This window comes from Ambystoma mexicanum, chromosome 1q (assembly GCF_040938575.1).
Source record: "Ambystoma mexicanum isolate Mex_15411 chromosome 1q, UKY_AmexF1_1, whole genome shotgun sequence".
Taxonomy (NCBI): Eukaryota; Metazoa; Chordata; class Amphibia; order Caudata; family Ambystomatidae; genus Ambystoma; species Ambystoma mexicanum.
Genome location: NC_090922.1, coordinates 1,278,269,009 through 1,278,291,314, shown reverse-complemented (window position 1 = coordinate 1,278,291,314; position 22,306 = coordinate 1,278,269,009). Strand labels below are relative to the sequence as shown.

Below are 22,306 nucleotides of genomic sequence, written 5' to 3'. Positions count from 1 at the left end.
GGAGGCTGAGCTTCTATTTAGCAATGTGAAAACAAGCAGTACACAAGCAGTAAGTCACGTACGATCAGCGTGACGGGATGATGTTACAATACTTTACTTTGCTTAAATTGTTCTTCAGGATGGTGCTCTGAGCACTGCCTCCTCTGTGCCTCCTGGGAATGTGAGTCCTGCAATCGCTGGTGATGTTGCGTGAGCAGCGGCCCATGCTGGAGGCCAAGCAGACTGTAGGCTTAGAAGGGGTGGCAGGAGTGGGTATAGAAAAGGAAATGGTGTGTTCTTAAGACCAGGGGCATGGAAGGTTGGACAGAATGGAGATATTGCTGTTGTGGTCAACAAGCCAGTCTAGGATGCGGCTGTGGGAGTGTGTAGGTTGGGTGATGTGCTCGGTGCAGCCCAGGCCATCCAAAGATTTGGATAGGGCAGTGGCTTCGGGGTCAGTGGGATCACTGAAGCCTAGGTTGAGGTCACCAAGGAGAAGGAGTTGTGTGGTTGGTTTGAGGTTAGTCGAGATTAGCTGGGTGAGGCCATCCTCAAAGGTGTGGGTCGGGGCTGGAGGCCGGTAGATTAGGTGGATAGTAGTTGTGGCATTGTTGGAGCATTTAAGTTTGACAGAGTAGCTCGCTGTTTGGAGGAGGGGAGGAGTTGATAACATGTAGGGGGAGTGAGTCCTTACAGAAGAGGGCAACACCTCCGCCTCTTTTGGACAATCCATTGCAGCGTAACATGGTGTAGCCAGCTGGGATAGCTATTGATAAAAGTGGTCCGGATGCAGGCGTTAACCAGGTTTCTGTTAGGGCGAGGAGATCAAGTTTGCCCATTGTGATGAGGCCAAAGATCTCATGGGCATTGGTTTGCTAGGGATCTGGTGTTTAGAAGGGCGCATTGGAGGGGGCCGAACAGTAGTTTGGTGTGGTGGGGGCATATTTGGAGGGAGTGGTGGGTGGGTGTGGTCGGCATCCTGGTGGGGGTGCATTTGCCGAGCTGGTGCGGTATGCTAGATTGGAGTTACTTGTGTCCAAACATGGGTTTAGGACAACTAGCGGGGGTGAGGCGGTCTGTGTGTGCTCTGACCTGGTAGGAGGGCAAGTTTTCATGTGAGACAGGCTGATTGGGTAGCTTTGTGTGGGAGGCATGTAGTTGGCCTTGCAAGCTTGTGAGGATGCAGCAGGTGTCTGTCTGCGGATAGGGTGTGGTAGGTTTGTAACTGGTTGTTCCTGCAAGTGTGCAGGTAACGTGGGTGCCCAGATCGATGCTTTGGGGGCCGGTGGCGTAGTAGCGCTGTGCCTGGGCTGATTGGGATCTACTGGTGGTTCTTGCACAAGAGGAGGGGGAGGGGCTAGTGGCCCTGTGAGCAGGCTGCAATGTGGGTTAGTTGGAAGAGTATGGTAGGTCGGGCTGGGGGTGCCAACATTCAATACCTTTATTGTATTGTTGGTTTGGAAGTGTTACATTGTGGGGGCAGGTGGGTGGCATCACAGGGGGTCCGGGGCTTGCTAAGCGCAGGGAGGAAACTAGTGACTGTGCGGTTTGTTTTGCTGGTGTCCATCCTGAGCATGTTAGCGGGTAGTAGGCCATGTGGAGTGGCACTAGCAGGCCGCAAGGGAGGGTGGGAGTGCAGATGCTGGGAGAGTGGCTGCAAAGTGGCAGCACATAGTCGGCCATATGCTTGTCAGAGGCATACAGGAGTGTGTGCGGCTGTATCGCAGGGGAAGTGTCATCGAACTCGCCCATTCTGGGCCTCTTGGTCCCTGACACGTCGGGGTCTACACTCCATAATACTACCAACATGGCGGCAAGCCCAGAACGCCGCTCACCAATCTTCACGTTCGACACAGCGTGCTCTATAAAGAGACCACACCCTGCGGCCCCGCGCGTCTCTCCGCTGTTGCTAGCTGTGACTGGACGTGTGCTACGTCCTCTTCCTTGTACTATTCTGTCGTTTCCTGGTTCCAGGAAACCCTTCTTCCAATCTACCTTTCCTCCTTCTTATCCAGCCTTCCCGGAATCCTTGCACCGCCTCTGCGTGCTTCTTATCCCTTTCTTGAGTCTCCTGGAGTTTCCCCTTGATCCCGGACATCGAAGCTGAACGAACACTGGAAGCCGAGGACGGCCGAGCGGGCTAAGAACCGAACCATACGAAAGAAGACTCCGACTGAAGAAGTCATCAGGCAACGAAAACAGGTGAGAAAGGGGGTAACCTGTGACAGGAGGTGTGCGTTGAGGCATGGGCGCTCCCACATGCATGGTGTTGTTGCTGGCATAAGGACGACAAGAAGGGTGTGGGACTAGCCAGCTTACTCAGGGGGTCGGGATGAGATCTAAGGCTACACACAGGATGAGAATCTGTGGCATACATTATAAATGAAGCAGAATCATCTGAATTGTGGGTGGTTCCCAATGGAAACCTCAGACAATAATTTTGAAGTGTTTGTCCGTTTGTCAACATTGGTGTACATGGCTGGAGCTCACATTAGGCAGGAGTGGGTGACCAACTCAAATGCCATCACCAGAGATTTGGGAAGGTGGTGAAACTACTTGTGTTCAGTCTCAAACTGCGTGGACGAGACATGTGCTGTTGGGTCACAACTAGCAGGAGTACAGGATGAGCTACAAATCGCTCAGGGTGACTTACTGGAGAGTCACACTCAACTGATTTGAGGAAGCAGCAGAGATTCGGAGAGGTGGTGGGTTACACGCCAGTCATTGTTCATCTCTTGAAGCAATTGGACAAGGCATGTGCCATCAGATGATACCTGGGAGGAGGATCTTGAGCAAATGGAATCCCAAAGGGAAGCTTGCGGGTGTGTCACACTTGGCTTTTGGTTCTGGGAGGGAGCAGAGGAGGTCGGGCGGGAGCTGGTGACGCACATTGAAACATGTTTGGACCAAGATAGCAGCACGAAAATGTTTGTGTGTAATGGGAGATCTATCCTGCTCATGTTTTCACTCCTGGAGCTGCACTAGTGTGCACTGTAAAGACAAGAAGTAAATATGGTCAATTGAAAATGCATCCAACTCATGTGCCACACCCCCTGTCACATATCACTCTGGGGAACATGCTCCTGTTCAAGAAAGTGCATGGGTCCTTACAAGGACAATGACCATTCAACAAGACCAACGAGGAGGTTGCACTTTCAGCTCCATCCGATTTCTCAGGGGACGAAGGGGGAGTTTTGCATTCATTTGACCATGGATAGTCGGTCTGTAGCCATCACTCCATGTAAGATGAGCACCTTTCCTATAGGACACTCAGCATTTCTATTGGTGCTATGCACAGAGGCTTGGAGCGTGCAGAGAACCATAGAACAAAGAGGACGTAGATGTATTGGTCCGCTCAGCAAAGACGAACCACTGCCTATCAAAAAAGTAAAGGATCTGCTTTGTTTGTAAAAAGAGGGCATTGCTACAGATGCCCACAATGGCTGTTACCAAAAATTCAAGTTTAGGCTTCTGAAGCATTGTGGATTGTGCAAAATCGTGCTGAGGTACTTCTCAAGTGCTTAGGTAGCAACACTCTGTGGGACGACCGTGAGCTACATGTAGCTAGTACTACGAGACAAAAATGCAATCTCTGCAGTGATGATACCATGTTAAAGTCATGCACATAAAAGAAGCTTTGCAAGCTGCCGCTGCATTCTACTTCCATCTGTTTCTCGGAGCTCACCTATTGATAACAAACACCACTAAATGTTCCTGCGGCCAATCAAATCAGTTAACTAATTTACATCGTGTTCGCGTGGGCTGTGCTTGCATTTTTACATTCCTCCCCTTCATTTGTATTTAAGTGGATGGAGTTACAAAAAAATGAAAAAAATAAAAACGAGCTTTGCAAAATGATGCCCTTTTTTGGATAAACATGTCTTCATTCAATCATGACCTGCGATAGAGAAGTGAGGCTGCCGAATTTTATTGAGAAAACATTCTGCCTGCTTGGACTGTAGGCCAGCTAAAAAGATTGTAATAACCCGATTCAAAGAGAGTTATCAGCTCAAGAGTCTGAGCAAATACAGGTTCAAATAATTTTGATATATATGTGAATTGAGGGAGACTTCTTAAATATCCAGAGGCAAGCATCACATTACATGTGGTTTGATTTTCAGGGGGAACGCATACTCACAATGTATGTAATCCGCTTCATGTCTCATCTGTGTTTTGGCCGCTAAGTCATCACGCATTGGCAAAGCCAAAATGTCTTCCTTTTGCGATAAAGGCCAACACTTTTTTTTGGTTAAGCAACGACAAGAAACAAACAAGCATTGGCAATGCCAACCTTTTGGGCTTTTGTGCAGGCATGGAAAGGCACTTGCCAGGGACAGCCATAGTGGTATCAATTGGCCGCTGATGGTTGCCAGTGCAAAATGGTGCAAGTACCTGGACATCTAACAGCAGTGTTAGCAAATGCCTAATACGTATACACAAGCCAACACTCTTGGCATTGCCAATTCTTGTTTTTAACAGGACTTCAGTGAAGGGCACGCATAGTGCTTGTACATCAAGTGGCTGAAGGCAGACCTGGTTTAGACAGTTTTATTACACCAGGCCGCCCACAGCACAGCATGTGCAGGCAACATATTTGTGAGAGTAAAAATGCATGTTTTCTGTTTTACTCTTTGGGCCTGATTAACAGAAGCAGTTCATAATGGCACAATCCAATAGGAAAATGCTCTTTGAATCAGGCCCTTTGCGTTTTAGAGCAAACACTCTGATGAGAATTAAATAATTAAAAAAGAACACAAGGTGTAGGATTAAACAGACAAATGCACTTACCGGACTGGCATCTGCTCGAAAATGTGGACTATTACCTCGTGTAACACAACGATGCATACTAACATTGAACAAAAAACATGAATCGCAAATAATACCCGCATCATCTTGCAAGCAGCATGCAGTTAGGTCTATTGCAATCAAGCCAATTTATCTATGTAAAATGTAGATATGTGCCCGATGTGCCCATTATGATTTCTTTAGGATTAGATTATTGCACATTGGAGTACCTGGGTTCCTGAGTTTGATCATCTGCATACGTGCACTCTATTGGGAAGAAAATGATCACACTGTCCAATACTGCCTGATAACAAGGAGGCTGATACTCGGGAAGTATATCAAATAGCTTTAAAAACTTACCCTCACTGAGTCCAACGAAACATAAACAAAGACAAAAAGAAGAGCTAACGTCAGAGCTTGCACTTTAAGGCTTGTTCCCACATACAACCTGTCACTGACCTGCACACAGATTACACTTCAATAGTCTGACAGCGCTAAATGTTAGCATGTTAACATGAATAGTACCATTTTGACAATTTCATTACTCAGTGTATACGGGCATGTTTATTTGCAAAATGCAAACACCACAAAAGTAACGTCAAGGCGATACAAATATCCCCAAAGCATACTCAAGTATTAACTAACAGCTAATATATTTCAATCCAAAAAAGTTATAATTAAAATTCGTTTCAGACGGAAGAACCAGTCAATCTAACATAAATAATAGCACATACACGGTTGCATGCAGTAGCAAGTGAAAGGTCCAGCTAAGAAAAGTCAGGGACCCTCTAACAGCAGGGTTTTCACATGCATTGTGACGTCAGACAGCACTGTTAGATCTCGCAATGATTTCGGCAAACCACTCCACTGATGCACCTCTAACCTGCCCGTCACTCACTTTCTCTGCCTCCACACTAGCACTCCATCCATCATGGTCACAGCCCTAACACAGTTGGCCATGCACCTCCTAACTGCACTTAAAAATGTCTAATGTTGGTTGTCCTTAATCTATGCAAGTCTACCCATGAATTGTCCACGGTTACGGTTCCATTTACAATCCCCTGCAGAGCAGGGTACAGATCTGTCCTTGCATAAATAATTAAATAAAGGAAGAACACTTTTCATAATGAGCATTGTCGAGATTAACATGGCTAGGCAGCACCTTCTGTCCAAACTATTCATTAGAGCGGAATGGGCAGAGCAGGAGCAGGAAGCCTGGCTATCCAGTAGTCTTTGATGTTCATGAAAATTAAGATTCACAAACGTTTCCATTAGGATACAATACACATTGCTGTTGTTGGCTCCACGGATTTGTTTGACACATGCAGCACAGGTTATGTTCCCTCTCCCCCTTCATACTTTCTACATGGAGGGCTTCTCTCCTGCCACTTTGGAGTTTCTACATTCACACCAGGTGACGGCTGGTAAAGATGTTTATTCCAATTTCTCTTTTTAGAAAAACTATTTCCCCCGTTTGATTTAATTGCCTTTCTTTGGCTTAGGAAAAGCTGTTTCGGCCAATTTGCCCCCTCTTTATTTTGACAATGATGGTTACTATCTTGGTACAATATTACCATTTCTTTAGTTTGGCAATAGTTGGAACATTTCTCCCTTGCTTTCTTCATTAGTTTGGTATTCAAAATGCTTGCAAGTGGCCAATGCTCTACTGCAGAGCGCCCTGGGCTAACCTAATGAAGGCCAACTAACCACTCTCTATTTGCATGTCCACTTGACCTGCTGCAACTTCTCTGGTCAGGTCTTGAGCCTCTGACAGCTCTGGCCACACTCCATTGGCCTACGGCTTTCAGGATGGGAGTCTATTGTGCATTGCGTACTCCAGTGCTTGCCAGCCTCTGGAATAGGGCACAGGATAAGGGGTAAGTCTCTCTCTCACAGGACAGCCAGTTGCAGCACCACTTCCCACTCTGCAACCTCTGCTCCTCAGGTTTCCAATTTCCAAGAGTCTCTCAGAATCACTACCCGCTGCAATCACTGCTGCGGCTCTGCTGTCCGTTTCACTGCTTCTGCTGCTCACACTGCTGCTGACTAATTCTTCCAATGGCCTGCACCTGAAGGGGCATTAAATATTCAGAAATCCCACTCATGTGTGGGCTATTAGAACCACTAGACTGCACACTGCAGTTCTGTACCTCTGAGTCCCTCTTCCTCATCCCAGACCTGAGAACATTATGGAACTTGAAGTCCCTAATGTTCTGGTTCCTTTTTATATGAAAGGCCTCAATTTTACAATACTCCATTAACACTGTGGGATCGTTAGGGAAGTTGGTTAGAGGGTTCACCCAATTCTCCTGCCCCAAGTCCCCTCACATGTGATCCTCTCGCAGAACAATTCCCGCAGGATTAGGAACCATCTGCCCTTCCCGGGCCACATAAGAGGGGTCCCAGGCCAGGGTCTTAGGGGTAATCACCTCTGTTATCACAGGACCTTTAGAGGCATGCCATTTTTGGGAGAAGCATTGCAAATGGAGGGTGCATAGCAGGTGTTGGAACTGTGAGGTGGAAGAGGATGGATACGAGGAAGAAGGTGGAGAAGAGGTGCTGTGCTGCACCAGCCACAGTGAGGAGCAAGATCAGCAAGGTATACAGTCAGCTTACAGACAAGGGACTTCCCTACCTAAACTAAGCCCGCAAGTGATGTGGCTGTCACCACCAACCTCCTCCAGAAATAGTGAGGATGAGGGTGCAAGCTCTTCCTATTTCTAAACTAAGCCCGCAAGTGATGTGGCTGTCACCACCAACCTCCTCCAGAAATAGTGAGGATGAGGGTGCAAGCTCTTCCTATTTCTAAACTAAGCCCGCAAGTGACGTGGCTCTCACCACCAACCTCCTCCAGAAATAGTGAGGATGAGGGTGCAAGCTCTTCCTATTTCTAAGGTGCAGCATTGTGTCTGGAAGGGGGAAGGATAGCTCAAGGGCAATGTGTTGGTCTTGGAAGCAAGACAAAGCATTGCAACACAGGTCTGAATCCCGATGCTGTGCTTAGAAACCACTCGGTATTAAGCATATTATAAAAGAACATTAATACAATTATAAATGATATATTGACATCTCTCGAACCCTATTGAATGTCTCAAGACAACCTATACCAGCGCAACACTTCATTTTTTAAGCTTCATGGAGATTTTCTGAATTCTCTGGCCACCTGCCGCTTTCTTTCACTTCTCCCATTTAACTCCTCTTAATTTGGACAGATGTAGGGATTAAACTATTTTTAATCACTACATTACAGATTGAGGTGTGCTAGGTTGCATAGTCAAGAACATCCGTGACCCTAACATACTGGGGAGAGGGGCAGGGCAGTGTCCTGTGCAAGGATGGGGATGTTGCTACTGACATCACACTTTAACTAAGTTGTAGTATTTCTGTGCCTCTTCACAGAACTATAAACTTGTATATATCTATAAAAATTGGATCCACCACCAACCTTTGCCCTTGGTCTATTTGCATGTTTTTCAGTATGTAATTCGGGTTTCGAACATGTTTGTTCCTTCTAAATACGTTTTGCTTTACTCAAGAAAGCAGCAACACCTCTATTGTCAGCCATCATTACACATTAGGGCCATCAGCACTCACCACACAGGAAAGGTGTAACATGTAGTTTACTGTATAGGGATTTTAACCTGCACACAGTTTGGATATATAAACAAAGTAAATTGATGGCAGGACCATACGTGAACTTATATGTACCATTTTTGCTGAAAATGTGACGACTGCTGATGGTTAGTGCAGCAGAACGGTGTCTATGCATTTCAGAGGCTGCTTGAGCTAATTGCCTCTAGCAATGTATCTGATACTTTTAGGCAGAAGCAAAGAAAATAAACCCCAGAGAGCCCCCTCTGCCTTCACGTCCACTCAGGAAAGTGGGGGGTAATACCACTTTTATTTCCCTCACTCTGGACCTCTTGAAAGCACACTGTAGTCGTTTGCGGATAATTTGGAGTGATAACTCAAATATAAAAACCATATCGTTTTAACGTTACCTTTCAACCCAAACCGAGCTTTTCCTTTTTTCTTTTCCTTCTTTGTTGAACAAAAACATTGGCAGTCTTTTTTTTGGTTGTTTTTCATTTCCTTTTCTAATTGAGAAAAAAGGGAAATACTTCATTAGTGAATGAAAAGTGGATTTACAAAAATCATGTAAACCTAGCATATCACGTTCTACATTACAGTTCTCGGTAAATCAATAGTGATGAATTGCAGATCAGTTCAAACCCTTCATCTCTTACCCATACATGGCCAGGGGTGTTTTGAAGGAACCAAAATTATACTGTGGTAAACATCTTAGATAAACAGTGAGTTTTACTGCCTTTGGAATTCTTTTAATTTGGCATTACTTTCATGAGCCTTCGAGTATAAGAAACATAAAACCTGGAATTAAAGCTAAAGAAACCTGCATTGTGTGTCAGAAGTACCCGGGGCTCTCCTGCGTACATAGCCAAGGTGGGGAAGAGCGTTTGCCACCGAGGTACTGTCCTTGGCTTCTCCAACAAAGCAGCAGCAGTAAAGTCAGCACAGCCGGTGAGTCGGGGGAACATCTGAAGAGAACAGTGTGTGAAATGTGTGTGATGAGCAACGCGAATAGTAAACAGCAGAAAAGCAACTGAACTTTTGAAGCCAAGACAGATACCGTAAACAAAGTGGTATGGTGCCATTTGTGGGTGCTCATTCAAAGGTCTCCGTCAGGTATCCAACTGAGAGGTGGAAAATGTCAAAAGAAATAGTGTAATCAAAGTGGGCCCGCAATGGGTCAAGCTAAACCCTGTGTACATTGAACAGCTTTCTATAGTTAATAGTAACTGAAATTAGTCTGAACCTGGCTGAGGGAGGCTAATTGTGTAAGAAGAAGGATCTGAGCCTGGCTGAGGGGGATCCGAGGTGAACCGTGAGTCACCCGAGAAAGAATATTCTATGGCCATTGTAAAAGGGGAACTGAGCCGGTAAGAGGGGGATCCAAAGTAATGATTGTTGTATTAAAGGCATCTGAGCCCGGCTGAGGGGGATCCAGGGTGAAGAGTGAATCATCTGAATTGAGTACTTGTAAGAGGAAAATAACTATGTTTTTTTGTTATATCAGGTCCTCTTAATCAAGAGACTTTGATAAATAAAGGGAGTTGGGCACAGAAGGCCCCAATGCTAGTGATTGAACTGTATCCTCGTGCCGTCAAAGTCCGGGATTATGCTACATTTGAGTGAACCGCCTTGTCTCGCGCTGAAACCGTGGGAAAGGGAGGCCAAAGGCCTGAACATCGTGACATATTTTTGGGAAATGCTTCTTTTTTTTCATAAACCTTACCCCCATACTATTTGTATTTAGAGGTAAGGATTGGCAATTGTCTTTTTTTGCATAGTCCCTTTTATTATGACAAGTTGACAAGACACCACTAGGACTGCATTATTAGTAGATGGTCGTAGCTTGCTCCCATCTGTAGATTTAGGATTATCATACCCTTGCTGAAGTTCAATAAACACCCATGAACTGTCGTCACTTGTGTCCATCTTACTGTAGATACCATGCCTTTCTTACAGGGTCATCTCTTTCCCAGGACAGGGGATGGGCTGAGGACCAGCTTCAAAGTCAAGCCTGCCAAGATACAATAGGTACTGACACCAGGGTGCCAGGGTGCTGATAGCCAGAGACTCGAGTTAAAGAGGGGTGGAGCTAGCGTAGCCTGCGACAGAGGTACAGTTCACTCATGGTTGGTTTCACATCTTGATTCTTGATGGGGCTTCTCACACTTTGTTGCCTTTCCTACTTGCTGCAGACAGAAAACTAGTTATGACATGAGATAGCAACACATATTGTTGCAGCACCCTTAATTGGATACCTGACAACATGCTTGTTTTGGACCAATCAGCGGTAGCATTTTCCCTATAAAAAAGTGAGAGGAGGGATTATTGAGTCATAGTTGGAATACACTATTTAAAAGTACTCGGCAGTAGAGGGGAAAACAGAAGACAGCACTGTAAAGGCAAGCTCTGCTCTCTACCCATTCAAAGGGTAGATTTGGAGTGACTAGTTGGCTGGACCGGGCCCAATGAAACTCAGACTATGGTAAGCTGATCATTGCTCATTTGCAGAACCCTGCAGTGTACTCTACAACCCTCCTGGCTCGCATTTGCAGGAAGAAAGGCTTCACCTATCTCATGGGGATCCTAGATTGGGTTTCTCCAGAACCAGTAAGTCAGGGAGTAGCTTTAGATCCCGATTCCCAACTTTGATCTGTTTTCAAAGCAGCTCCACCACTTAAGATGCCTCTCAGGCTCCTAGGAGCTGCTTTTGACACTCGCCGATTTCTCATATGTTGTTGAGCCATTCACTGGACCTATCACCTGCCTGTGCTCCAGCACCTTTGCGCTGATCACCACTGAAGGATCACAACTTGCCATAGGGCCTCTGGGCTCACTCCACTGATTAGGCACACCAACACGACTCTGCGCTTGTCTGAACACTTTCCCAATTGAGCAGATCATTGCTGCAGAGAAGGTCCCACACAGTTTGAACTCTTTGAGCCAACTCAACTGATCGACCCCTGTAATCTACCCATATTCAATGATTTGAAATGCCTTTATGCTGACTCGACCTAGTACAAGTGCAAAGAAGACAGACTTGATCCCATCAAGGCCTTAGGAACACTTTTAAAAGTAGTTGGTGATTATGCCAAGAAAAAACATGTTAGTAATTCCTATCTCCAAGCCCATCTTTGAGGCTCCTAGAGACAGAGAAGATCCCACTTTCTAAATTTTGACAAGACATATACTTTTGAATGACTCTGCTGCTGAACTTTGCCTGTCCTGAAGCCCCATGTTCACCCAGTTGCCCAGTTTGCTCTTCAGTAGTCTATACTCCCGGTGCTCCTTGACATCAGAGCGTGATTTTCATTAGTTGAATGCATTTTCAGTTTATTTAAGGGTCCTTAAATTGAAAATCTTTATTTGGCCATTATTTTATGTTGGATCCATTGCATTGGTGATGTTTGCATTATTCCTGTTGCCACCTCACATTCCGTTCCTAAGTATAGCCTACCTTCGGCTTGCACTAAATTAATATGTGAAGGAGGAATTCTATTGTGTTGTGCCTGGTTTACCTTCATGATGAGGATCACTGTGGGTTTAGAAAGAGTGTGAGGCCGAGTCAGTGATTCGGTCACTACTCATTCCTGTGTTCCTGCAGAACAGTAATTTCAACACAAGCAGACTATGGAAAGACAACAGTGATTTATAAAAACAGCAAAAGTCAGCCGTTGATCATAGCTGTGTCGAAACAACTTCTGAACCAGTTGAATGCAAGTGAGCCTAAGGAGTTGAGAAGGCAGCTACTGTTTTGATGTATACTGCTGCATCAGTCAAAGATTTAATTATCCAGGTCTTGGGGAAAGCAGACGCACAAATAAGCAGAATAGCCACTTACTTGCTAAAAACAGGCAATTTCCCCACTAAAAAAACAATAGGGTATGCATCTTGAGCAATGCATACATAGGATCCTGCACCTCCTCCGCCGGCACATCTCCACAAATAAGTTAAATAAGTGATATGAGCATAGCAAGACCACTGAAAGGAACTTAACCGTTTGTGACTGGGTGAAGAAATGGAACGTGTCAGGGAGGATCCCCAACATGGGGCGTGCTGCATACAATGGCGAGAGCCAAAGACAGCCCAGTACCGGAGCCTGGGGGTTCAGTGGGGTGGGGTGGTTGGATCCCATTCCCTAAAACCCCCTCATGTCACGTGAATGAAAATGCTTGTATGCCTCGCAGTACATTTTCTGGCCAGCGTTCTCTCGTTTGTATTTCAGGATCTCAAGTACCAGAATTCCCAGTGGAAAAAATGTGTGAAATGAATGGAGATAGAGTGACTCCACACACAACAGGACCTGCACAACGCTACAAGGAGATGACTCGCAATAGGGCAGAAACGCAATCATCTGACTGACAAACCAGGAGAAAGAACGGGGGATTGCTGGAGAGTTGATGCAGGTAAGGTATGGGTTGTGAGAATGGGTCCATTTGTATGATTTAAGCTGAAAGAGAGTAAGTGTGTGGAAGTGATTGTAGTAGGGGGAAGAGTGAGGAGAGAAGAGGGGTGCGAGGAAAAGAGTGTGTGTACATTGGAGGACCAGAAAGTGATAGAGAGGAGGGGGAACGAGTGACAAGCTACTGAGGAGGGGTAAGTGAGTGTAGAATTGAGAACAAAACAGCAGGAACAGTAAGAGCAGGGAGAAGAGAGAAATTACATTTCCACCAAGAAAGCTTTAGGTTAGAGAACCATTAGAAGAAACAGGGTGGTAGCCAGATAGGGCTTTGACCTTTGGTCCCTCAGCTAACCTTAAGATAGTAGCGCTTCCGCATTATTAAGCATTCCGAATGCCATATCAGGCTTTGAACGCTGTAGCAGGTCAGTAACCCTTGCAATAGCCTGACACGGTGGTGGCTTGGAAGCCTCTCTACTACAATCCTTAGAAATAGGAAAACGTGCTCCAACATATAATGTTAAAAGCTACTTTTACAATATTAGCAGATAAAAAATGGCCAATGGATGAATACCTATAGTACATTAGGCATGTGGATAAGAAAAATCAGAAAGATCACCCAGATTAAAGTAAAAAATGTATCATTTTTTAACTTTGGTTAATTATGTCTTACTTTACAATGTGTTGCGCTATTCCATTTTCAACGTCGTTATATACAGCGTCACTGTCCGCCTCTGGATCATCTGCTTCTAAGAGAATATATTGGGAGTAGCAATGAATTTTCACAAAGAACAAATAAACAGGAACCGGGGAAGGTATTTAAGGGATGGCTGAGCAATGACTTTACACATCAGTTCAATCAAGTACACAATTAAATAACTTAAGCAAGTTAGCTGATGAAAAATCTATTCTAGGAACAAAGTGGGGAACGGAGAAGGTTATGTTAGTGCATGCCGGGGTATTATAAAGCACTGTAGTAATGTGCAAAGACGAGGGTGAATGCGAGGCAGTGTGAGTTTTAGTAAGAGGTAGGGCTGAACCTAAGATTTAAGAGGATCATAAGATATTGTGAAATGCGGTCTCTGAAAATATAGCCAAAGCCATGTTTACAATGAATTGAAAGCAAACTGAAAATCACCCCAGTGACAAAAGTATTTTTAGAATGAACCAACCCCTTCTGTAGCAGAGAATGTGTGCCGGCTACCTTTGTCAGTGATTAATTTGGACTGGACAAACCCTCATACACAAGGGGGAATTCCTGAATCCTATGAGGAAGGACAGTTTACTATCCATATGCATGAGGGCACCAAGTGAAATGTAAGAGTTGGAGGTGGTTTGGGGACTGAATTTGCAACACAAAGTGTTCTGTAGATATGGCTATAGCCCCGAATAGCTGACATCTCAAAGCAAACTGAGTCACAGAAACAGTCTGTGTTGTGGGGGGAAAGGGAGAGGGGAGGCGGCCATCTAGGGAGTGGGGGGAGCTGGCACAGATGAGGGTGGCACTTCGTGAGGGCTTGGGGGGCAGGAATGCATTTTCTTCTGCCCATTTTTCTGATATGTATGGCTATATTCAATTCTATAAAGGACTAACAATAGCTGGGTGTATGTGTAGTTCTGTAACCATATTTAGACTTTTGTTTGTTTTGGTTTTTAAAGATATTTTTACAGCAATAGTAACATCAGAGATGAAAAATCAGTGACACAATATCCATCCAGGTCTCCCATCCATGCAGTAATCAAGAGAGACTGTGCTTAACTTCAAAGTGAGTCATTGTGGTCATAGGCTGCGCAACAAGGGGAGCAATGTTAAGGTAGCTTTGGCTGAATTTCATTGGGTTTCATTGCATCTGTTGCAAGTTCATGCAATTTACGTTTTTTCCTTGAATGTATACATACATGCACACACACTGTGGTTGGTGGAAGAAGAAATAGGACACAGATTGGACATTTCTGTAATGTTCCTTCAAAATAATAAAGAAAAGGCCTATCTCACCCAATTGCTACACGGATGTTATCTACCTAAACAAACTAAGGGTGCTCGTCTGTCATTAAAAAGTCCAAATCAAAAATGTCTTTCTGACCAAAACCTTATCTACTTGACCCTGTCACTAATATTATTAACTAAAGTTTGCCAAAAGAAAGTCTGCCTCCTGGCTGCTTCCCTTCGGCCATCTGTCTTGAGGCTTTAGTATATATCAGTTGTGAAAATATCATCCTCTAGAAACAAGTTAATTAGGATGGTCTCTTGCATTCTCAGTGTCTGATTTATGAGTTCCTTTAGCTCCTGCCAGCTACCCATAGGTTTTGTCTTTCAGATGGTGAACTGCTTCTCAGTATTCTCAGCACTTTCATTAATGGTCTTAAGATAGTGTCTAAAAGTCCTTCCTCTGACTGAGTATTTCACTCTCTTTCCACTCGCCCCTTCTGGGGATTGCTATGCCCTTATCATGGGTGAGACACCACCACTCCTGGGGTCTCTCTACTAGCCGCTTTCTCCATGCACTGGGAGCAACATTTAATCTCGACACACACTACTTTTCAAAGTGTTTCATTAAGGGATGCCACCACTCTTCAACATTTAACTTTGGTAACTTCTTCCATTCTTCATAGGAACTCTTTCTGGCTTTCTAAAAGCCTCATGCTTAATATCACCAATCACTTTCTTTGGTTTCTCGAGAAATATATATTTATGCGTTTTCCAATGTCCATAAATCAATATCGTAGTTTTCACAAGTTCCTTTACTTATGGTATATTCCCCGGTCGCCTACCCCTTCTCCATTCCTCCCAGCTACCTTCATTCGGTGTGGCCTGGCGTGGCGTCTCGGGGGTTTGTCGCTCGCATACGTCTGCTGTTGTGGATGGTCTTCTCTGCACTATAGGCTTCACAAACGCCCCATTCAGCATCTCTGTGGCTTGCCATGCTCTTTAAATGTTTGATGACAGAAGGTTTCAGGTCCTGTGCTTCTACGTGTGTCAGCGTTGTTAGATGAGCCAAAGGCCCACCACGCTACTTCAGTGGTCATCCCACCATGTTGGACGGTACTCCAAGTTCCATCCTGTCTGCAGCTCAGCCACTGACTCGGTTTCTGGGTGTCTGGCATCTCACTCTGGCTTTCTCTGCTTCTCATATTGCCATGGGCCTCACGGCTCAACTCTACAGAAAATGCTTAACGGATGTGGCTCACTAGTAGAGGTGAACTTCTACGTAAAAGTGAATTATTAGATGTAACAATTAAGATTGAGATTTTTTTTTATACAAGTCTATTTTCCTAAAATAAAAGATGTAGGAGTATTGGTTCGAGAACTGTGATCTTGATTCAGATTGTATATTAGAAGGGGATGGTGTGTTAACTTTGTCATGTTCATATTTATATTGAAGAGAATACAAGCGGATTGGGCAGTGTTGCACCATAAGCTCAAGTAAGATTTTCTATTTTTTTTCATTAGGTCCCTGGAAGGGGGCACTAGCCAATCAGGATGCTCAGAACGCGTTCTGCATTCTCTGGTATTAGCCTGCATTACAAGTAGCCTGAGTGCTACTGGCCACCAACCCCTTCTCCTGCTCATCTTTCCCCTCTACCCTCCCCCACACCTCTTAGAACTGTGGAGTTTCCTACGTGGATGCAAATGGAGTTTAATATAAAAATAAATACCTTGTAGCGTGCCACTGTGTCGTGCCGTAGCTTCTGTTTCCCTGTTAATGGCATTACGGTCAATAAACAGAGAAAATGGATTTCAGGAAGTAGGACATGGCACCGAGGTGCACCGTAAGATTATTCAATTAAAGCACCTGTGAAAGATAGTACATGGGTCTTAATGGTAATATAATCTGTGGTGGCGTGCAGAGACTGCCGGTAACGGTACTGCTATGCTACTTGCATTAAGGAACCTTTGTTTCATTTGGGCATTTAAATTGGGTAATAGGCTATTACTGGTAGGTTAGCCTGTTGTCATTGTGTGTAATGTTAAACCTTCCTCACCCCCTTTTATTGCGCTTCTGAAAAGAACTATTGTGGGGTTAAGGATGGGATGGAAGGGGGAAGATAGGTGGAAAGTTGACAATTTGTTTTAATGACAAGTTTCATATATTTTTAGTTTTTTAACTAAAGGTCAAGTAAAAAGAATCCTAAAAAAGGGAGTAAAAAAAACTACTGCCAATGCTGCACCAAAGCATCGACAATTGCTTCAAATTTGGTTGCATTCAGTGCATTCGTGGGGCATATTCCACAGGGCTACATGATTGTCCTCTATCTCCATGAGTTCTGCAGTCCCACTGCGATATCAACAGACAACAATCCCAGTCTTTTTGAAGAATTCCAGATTGCCCCAACCATTCAGATTTACTTTTAAGTCCACAGTCCTTAAAGAGTCCACTGTAACCCATAACAGCCCCATTGTGATCTGTGAATATCTCCATGAGCTTGACAGAACTCTGTTTTGATCAGGGTCATGTGTGGGCCCAGAAGATCGCTATTCATGAGGGTTTAGTGACAATTAATTCAGTAGTATCCACTGTAGTTAACAGCAGGAATTTCCCAGAGGAAATGTATGAGGAATTTTGGGACCTCACCATTAAAGCAGTGCCAAGACTGGAAGGAACTTTCTCTGCTTTTGTAAAGTTTTGCGCCGTTTTGACTGCCACCTAAAAAAAGCATTTTTAAAAAAGTGTTTCTTCGAAGGGGAGTTCAACTAAACCTTGTGAAAATTTAAACTGCACCATAGCGGAGGGTGGGTGGTGGATCAGAGGAATGATTGTCTGCAAAGAAGCAATTTAGCATGACCACAAGCTATGATTAGGGGCATTATTGGGTGGACTTGATTTACCCAGGGAACATTGCCACTGAAAATAGCTGTAGGTTATTCATGGGTGAAAATTGTGCAGCTTTCTTCTTGCGGGAATTCAACTCAAGGTTTTGAAACTTTCAAAATCACCCTATGGGAGGGTGAGTGACTGGTCAGAACGAGGACTGTTTGCATATATGAAAAAAAGTTCTGTTTATGGCAGGCCTGTGGACCTGGTCTGATATGTGGATTTGAGAATCGAAATTTAAAATAGCCACACACCTGGGATGCACTTTTTGCCCCAATATGAGCCCTCTCTGCAAGTATCCTCTTGGGAGGCAATATATGCTTACAAAATGTATTTTGATCAGACTTTCTAACCTGTCCTACTGGCCATCATCAATGAGAGATGGAAAGTTGGTGTGTACTGTGCCTGAGCAGCTCAGAGAATATTGGGCACCATGCCCCCCGTAATGGGGCATTTTGGTGAACCAGTGCCCACAGAAAATTGGCAAATGTGCTTAAATGGGCTTATGTGCTCCTGAGGTTATGTCCAGTAAACGAAAGGATTGGTTAGGAGATGTCTGGAGCATTTCTTAAGACTAATGCACAGGCAAAGTGACCGGGAGGATAACTCAGGGGCACAGCGTTTGTCTTGGAAGCAAGACAATACATAGCAACGTAAGTCTCACGCTTAGAAACCGGTCTCTGGTATCAAGTTATTAAAAAACATAATAGGCACAGCTGCACAACAAGCCTACTGGGCACATTGACTGTCAAGAAGTTCATGGGTGAATGCTCTGCTCAGGTAAAGTGATCAAATTACATGGCTACAAGACATGGCTGTATCTACATTAAAGTTCAGGGACTAACCCAGTGCAGAGTTGTGGCTCACTTGAGCACAATATAGGCCATAACCACATCACAGTGGATGCAATAAGGTGCTTGAAATGCCCCAATAGGTGTACTCATTTGATTTACCGTTATGATATAGGCATAGTAACCACTCCCAAAAGGTACCAGTTTTACTAGGAGCTGTGCATTCATGGTGCATGTGAACTTTGCAATGTCTACATTCTGGACTGCTGTCACAAATACTTGCACATTTATGGATTGTGGCCATGAATGCATGACTCCTACTCCCCCTGTCCATGGTGGGACCTGATAGGAAGCCAGGACGCCGGAAGAAGTCCCAGAGGACTGTGGAGCCCAGAGTGAGTTGTGCTGTTAGGCTTGCACAGATGTGGGAGCCTCCGTGGTCGGAAGGGAGCAATTGGAGCATCGGAAATGAAAGAAAGAAGAAAGGACACCGTCCACGTCAGTGGAAGAGAAGAGAAGCTGCCAGCATTACAGAAGCACCTAGAGAAGCACCTAGAGTGCGAGCGCGGCTCGCAGTTACCACCTGTCAGCAGGCGAAGCAGAACAGAAGCAGCAAGGCTGCCAGGGAGGAACGCCGAGGACCGGTGAGTGTAGGGGACACTCGAAACCTGGGCAACTCCTAGGGGCAATGCATAAGTAACAAAGCACTGTATGAAGCCTTTTGAATACCGAACTGAATGAAAACTTGAAGCAAAGCTACACTACGCAAATTGAATACCGAACTGAATGAAAACTCCATGGTCAAAGCTATTAGCTGATGAAAGTGAAAAGGTAGAGTGCCCTTATTAAAATAATCTATGACATAAGAGCACACTTCTGAAAGAGCATGACAAAAAGGCGGTAATAAAAGACTGCCATAGAGTGAACTTTATGAACGGATACAGTGCAGCAAGGCTCAAGACTGGCATGAGATGTGTGACACGTGAGGGCAAAGCCAAGAGGCTAACCAGGAGATGAATGAAGACTGTAAACCAGCACATAAAGCCAAAAGGCTAACAAGGACAGGCTAAGTGAATGCAGATCTGTACACAGGGGCAAATACAGAAGAACCTGTGTGGGCTGAAGAGCCTAGGCTTCCTGGGTGTGTGACCTGTGATGGGTGGAACGTGTGGTTCGACAACTGCGCCTAGACCAGGGAGCCCCAACATTGTGAAAGCCAAACACAATGTGAAACAATCTAAGAAAGAGGAATATTGATGCAATTTAGAAGGAGGGCCAAGTTGACCCGGAATTGTGTTTAATATTGAGAGACTGAAACTAGTACAAGTTGTCACGTTGAAGTCTTAGGTGAAGGGAACCCTGAGAGTTGATGAACTGCAAATGATATCTTGAGAATGGAGCCTCAAGACCCTTTTCTTTTGAACTGCTTTGCTTGAACTTGGGGAAGGTAACACCGAGGAGAGTGTGGAACAGTATTGCCTTGAACTTGGGTAAGGGAATATCAAGAACTTGTGGATCGGTTTTGAACTTGGGGAAGATGAGCCAAAAAGGAAGAGAGCTGGAAGAAGCTCAGAACATTGTTTGACCAGCATCTATTTGATTATTGACATCCCTACACATTGTTTAGCTTTAATTGTGAGGGCAAGGATAGTTTTTGGACACAGACAGACTTTTAGGTTGAAATCCCTGACTCATACATTTTTTAGTTTCATTCAGGTAGGGAAATCCCACATTAGCATAGGGAAAGTTAGGCCTTCCGCCATCCTGACATCTGATTGAATAAACCATTTGATTTGAAACCTTGAATCGGTTGCCTGGGTCTTGCTTCATGATGCCTTCACAGTATCCAAAACTCCCACCACCAGCACATCCGAGGCATGCTCTTTTTGTAGCACCACAGCTCCAATAACTCTCCTTACCATAGTGCATACTATTACCTGCTTAATCAGTGTGCACAGGAGTGAAGAGGTTATTGATATAATTTGTCACATCATACTGTACTCATTTGGAGCTTATTCCTGATGCTTATGTATGTTCCAAGCATACAGATTATGGACATTTTTGGTCTCATCTATGCATGGTGTGCAAGGTGCAGATTGCAAATATTGTGGTTATTCATATTCCAAGTGCATTGTGTATTATTTATGCATTGGCATAATTCGTAAACGTACACCCAGTCAGGTAGATTAATACAGGGTGTTTGTGGTGTGTGTGGGGGTTGGGGATGCAAAGATATTCTTTTAAACTGTGTTGGTTGTATGTATGCCCATTTCAATCGTTTTGTTCATGATTACTACCATTCTGAGCATACAGAATTGGTCTATGTGCATTCTTCAATTTCAAACATTTGCTTTGACCCTATGCATCCATCAAGCACCATGCACATGTGTGTGAGTATGTATGCGTGTGTGTGTGTGTGTGTGCATGTTAAAGAGGGATTGACAGTGCACAGAGTGTGCCTATGTGTGCGTCAGGGGTGGGGTTTGAATATGTGTAGTCATCCCATGGCTATCAACCATAATGATCTTACTTGCATTCTGAGTGTGTAGTTGTGCTCATTCCAAGCATAGTGTACAGAGTGTGTTGATTATGGAAATGTGTAAAATTGGGGTTTTCATTTCTCACAGTTGGGAGACATTTTTGAAGTTTGGGTGGTTTGTACCAGTTGCAAGTAAAGAACAGGTTTGTAGTCAAAATCTAGGTCAAAATTGATAATTTCTAGGTAATAATCCTGAAATCCTGATTATCACTGCCAAACTCAATATAGTTTTTCTTTTGCAGCAGAACATCCTTTAAACCTCTTAAATTGGTCACACATGTTCTGTTATGGCCAAATCGGTTCCTTGCTATATTTATTGATGTTTTATAGATGAGTTGAAATGTTACCGAGGAATTTTGTTTTTGTGTAAAGTGTTATGTAGCTGCAATTATAATGTTGCTATCATATATACTTTCAACAAAGCAAGAAATGGAGGACAAATACACAAACATGATACTCAGAACATGCAATACACTCAATCAGCACAATTAAAAACATATTTTCAAAGAAATTGATTTTTCCCACTGATGTTTCTGAGTAAAATCGATTACCAAAGAATGACAAATTCCTTGCTTTTATAATAAACTCCATTCAGTTGTATCAACAATTGCATCTGATTCATAGTAAATGGCTTTACTTACTTAAATTAGTTACTGACGTTGCTTTCCAGCTGGTATTGGGGAAAAAACATGAGTATATATTTAAGATCAAAAACATTTTTTAAAAGAACTGCTTTAATAGAATGCTTAATCAAAAAAAAAATATTGCAATGGTTATCAAACCTATTAAGGATCTTGCAGGGAAAGAATAATCGTATATATGGAGCATGTGACAAACACTAGGTTTCGATTTGAAACTAAACACGTTTTTCAGATTATTTAATCAGTAAAAGGTAGACTAATTTCTGAAAATCAAGTAGATCTAATACTGATTATACATTTAGAGAATAGCTTGTGATCATACAGTTTCATATTTTAAAGGCAATGTGGGTTTCCCCCCAAACATCTCATCTGTAGAAGAGTATTTTTCGACATGATGAAAGCCAAGACAACACACTGATGTTCAATTGGTGTTCTATTTATGTAGCCTAAAACCACTACCGGGCCTTGAATAAATGTCCCCTCCCCCCAAACAAAAATGGACGAGGCAAGATAATTCATATTTTTTCATGTAATACGATATTGTTTATAACAAACCTTACATATAATCACACAGTTCTATACGGTTATTACTGCAAATGTCTGTACATATTGTAGAAGAAAGCCATTGCAAATGCAAAATACATTAAATCACAGACTAAAACAACTACAGAGAGTGTTTAAAACACAAATAAATAAAAAGGAATACAAATGTGAACTCATTAGCACACAAAGTGTCTCACAGTGCTGTGAGGGACATGGTTAGGAATACT

The 22,306-nt window shown here is 43.8% G+C and overlaps 1 protein-coding gene across 3 annotated transcripts in view; it reads right to left on the bottom strand.

The window, feature by feature from the left end:
• Positions 1-22,306, bottom strand: part of FYB2 (FYN binding protein 2) — a 365,509-nt gene that overhangs the window by 55,434 nt on the left and 287,769 nt on the right. For 2 of the 3 annotated variants that reach the window (XM_069642107.1, XM_069642108.1), the window contains exons 10-12: positions 21,537-21,565; positions 13,425-13,500; positions 8,766-8,861 (exon numbers count right to left, since the gene is read on the bottom strand). In XM_069642107.1, the coding sequence (XP_069498208.1) occupies positions 8,766-8,861; positions 13,425-13,500; positions 21,537-21,565 (201 nt within the window). The remainder of the gene's footprint in view (positions 1-8,765; positions 8,862-13,424; positions 13,501-21,536; positions 21,566-22,306) is intronic. The other variant, XM_069642109.1, reaches the window with a different exon arrangement.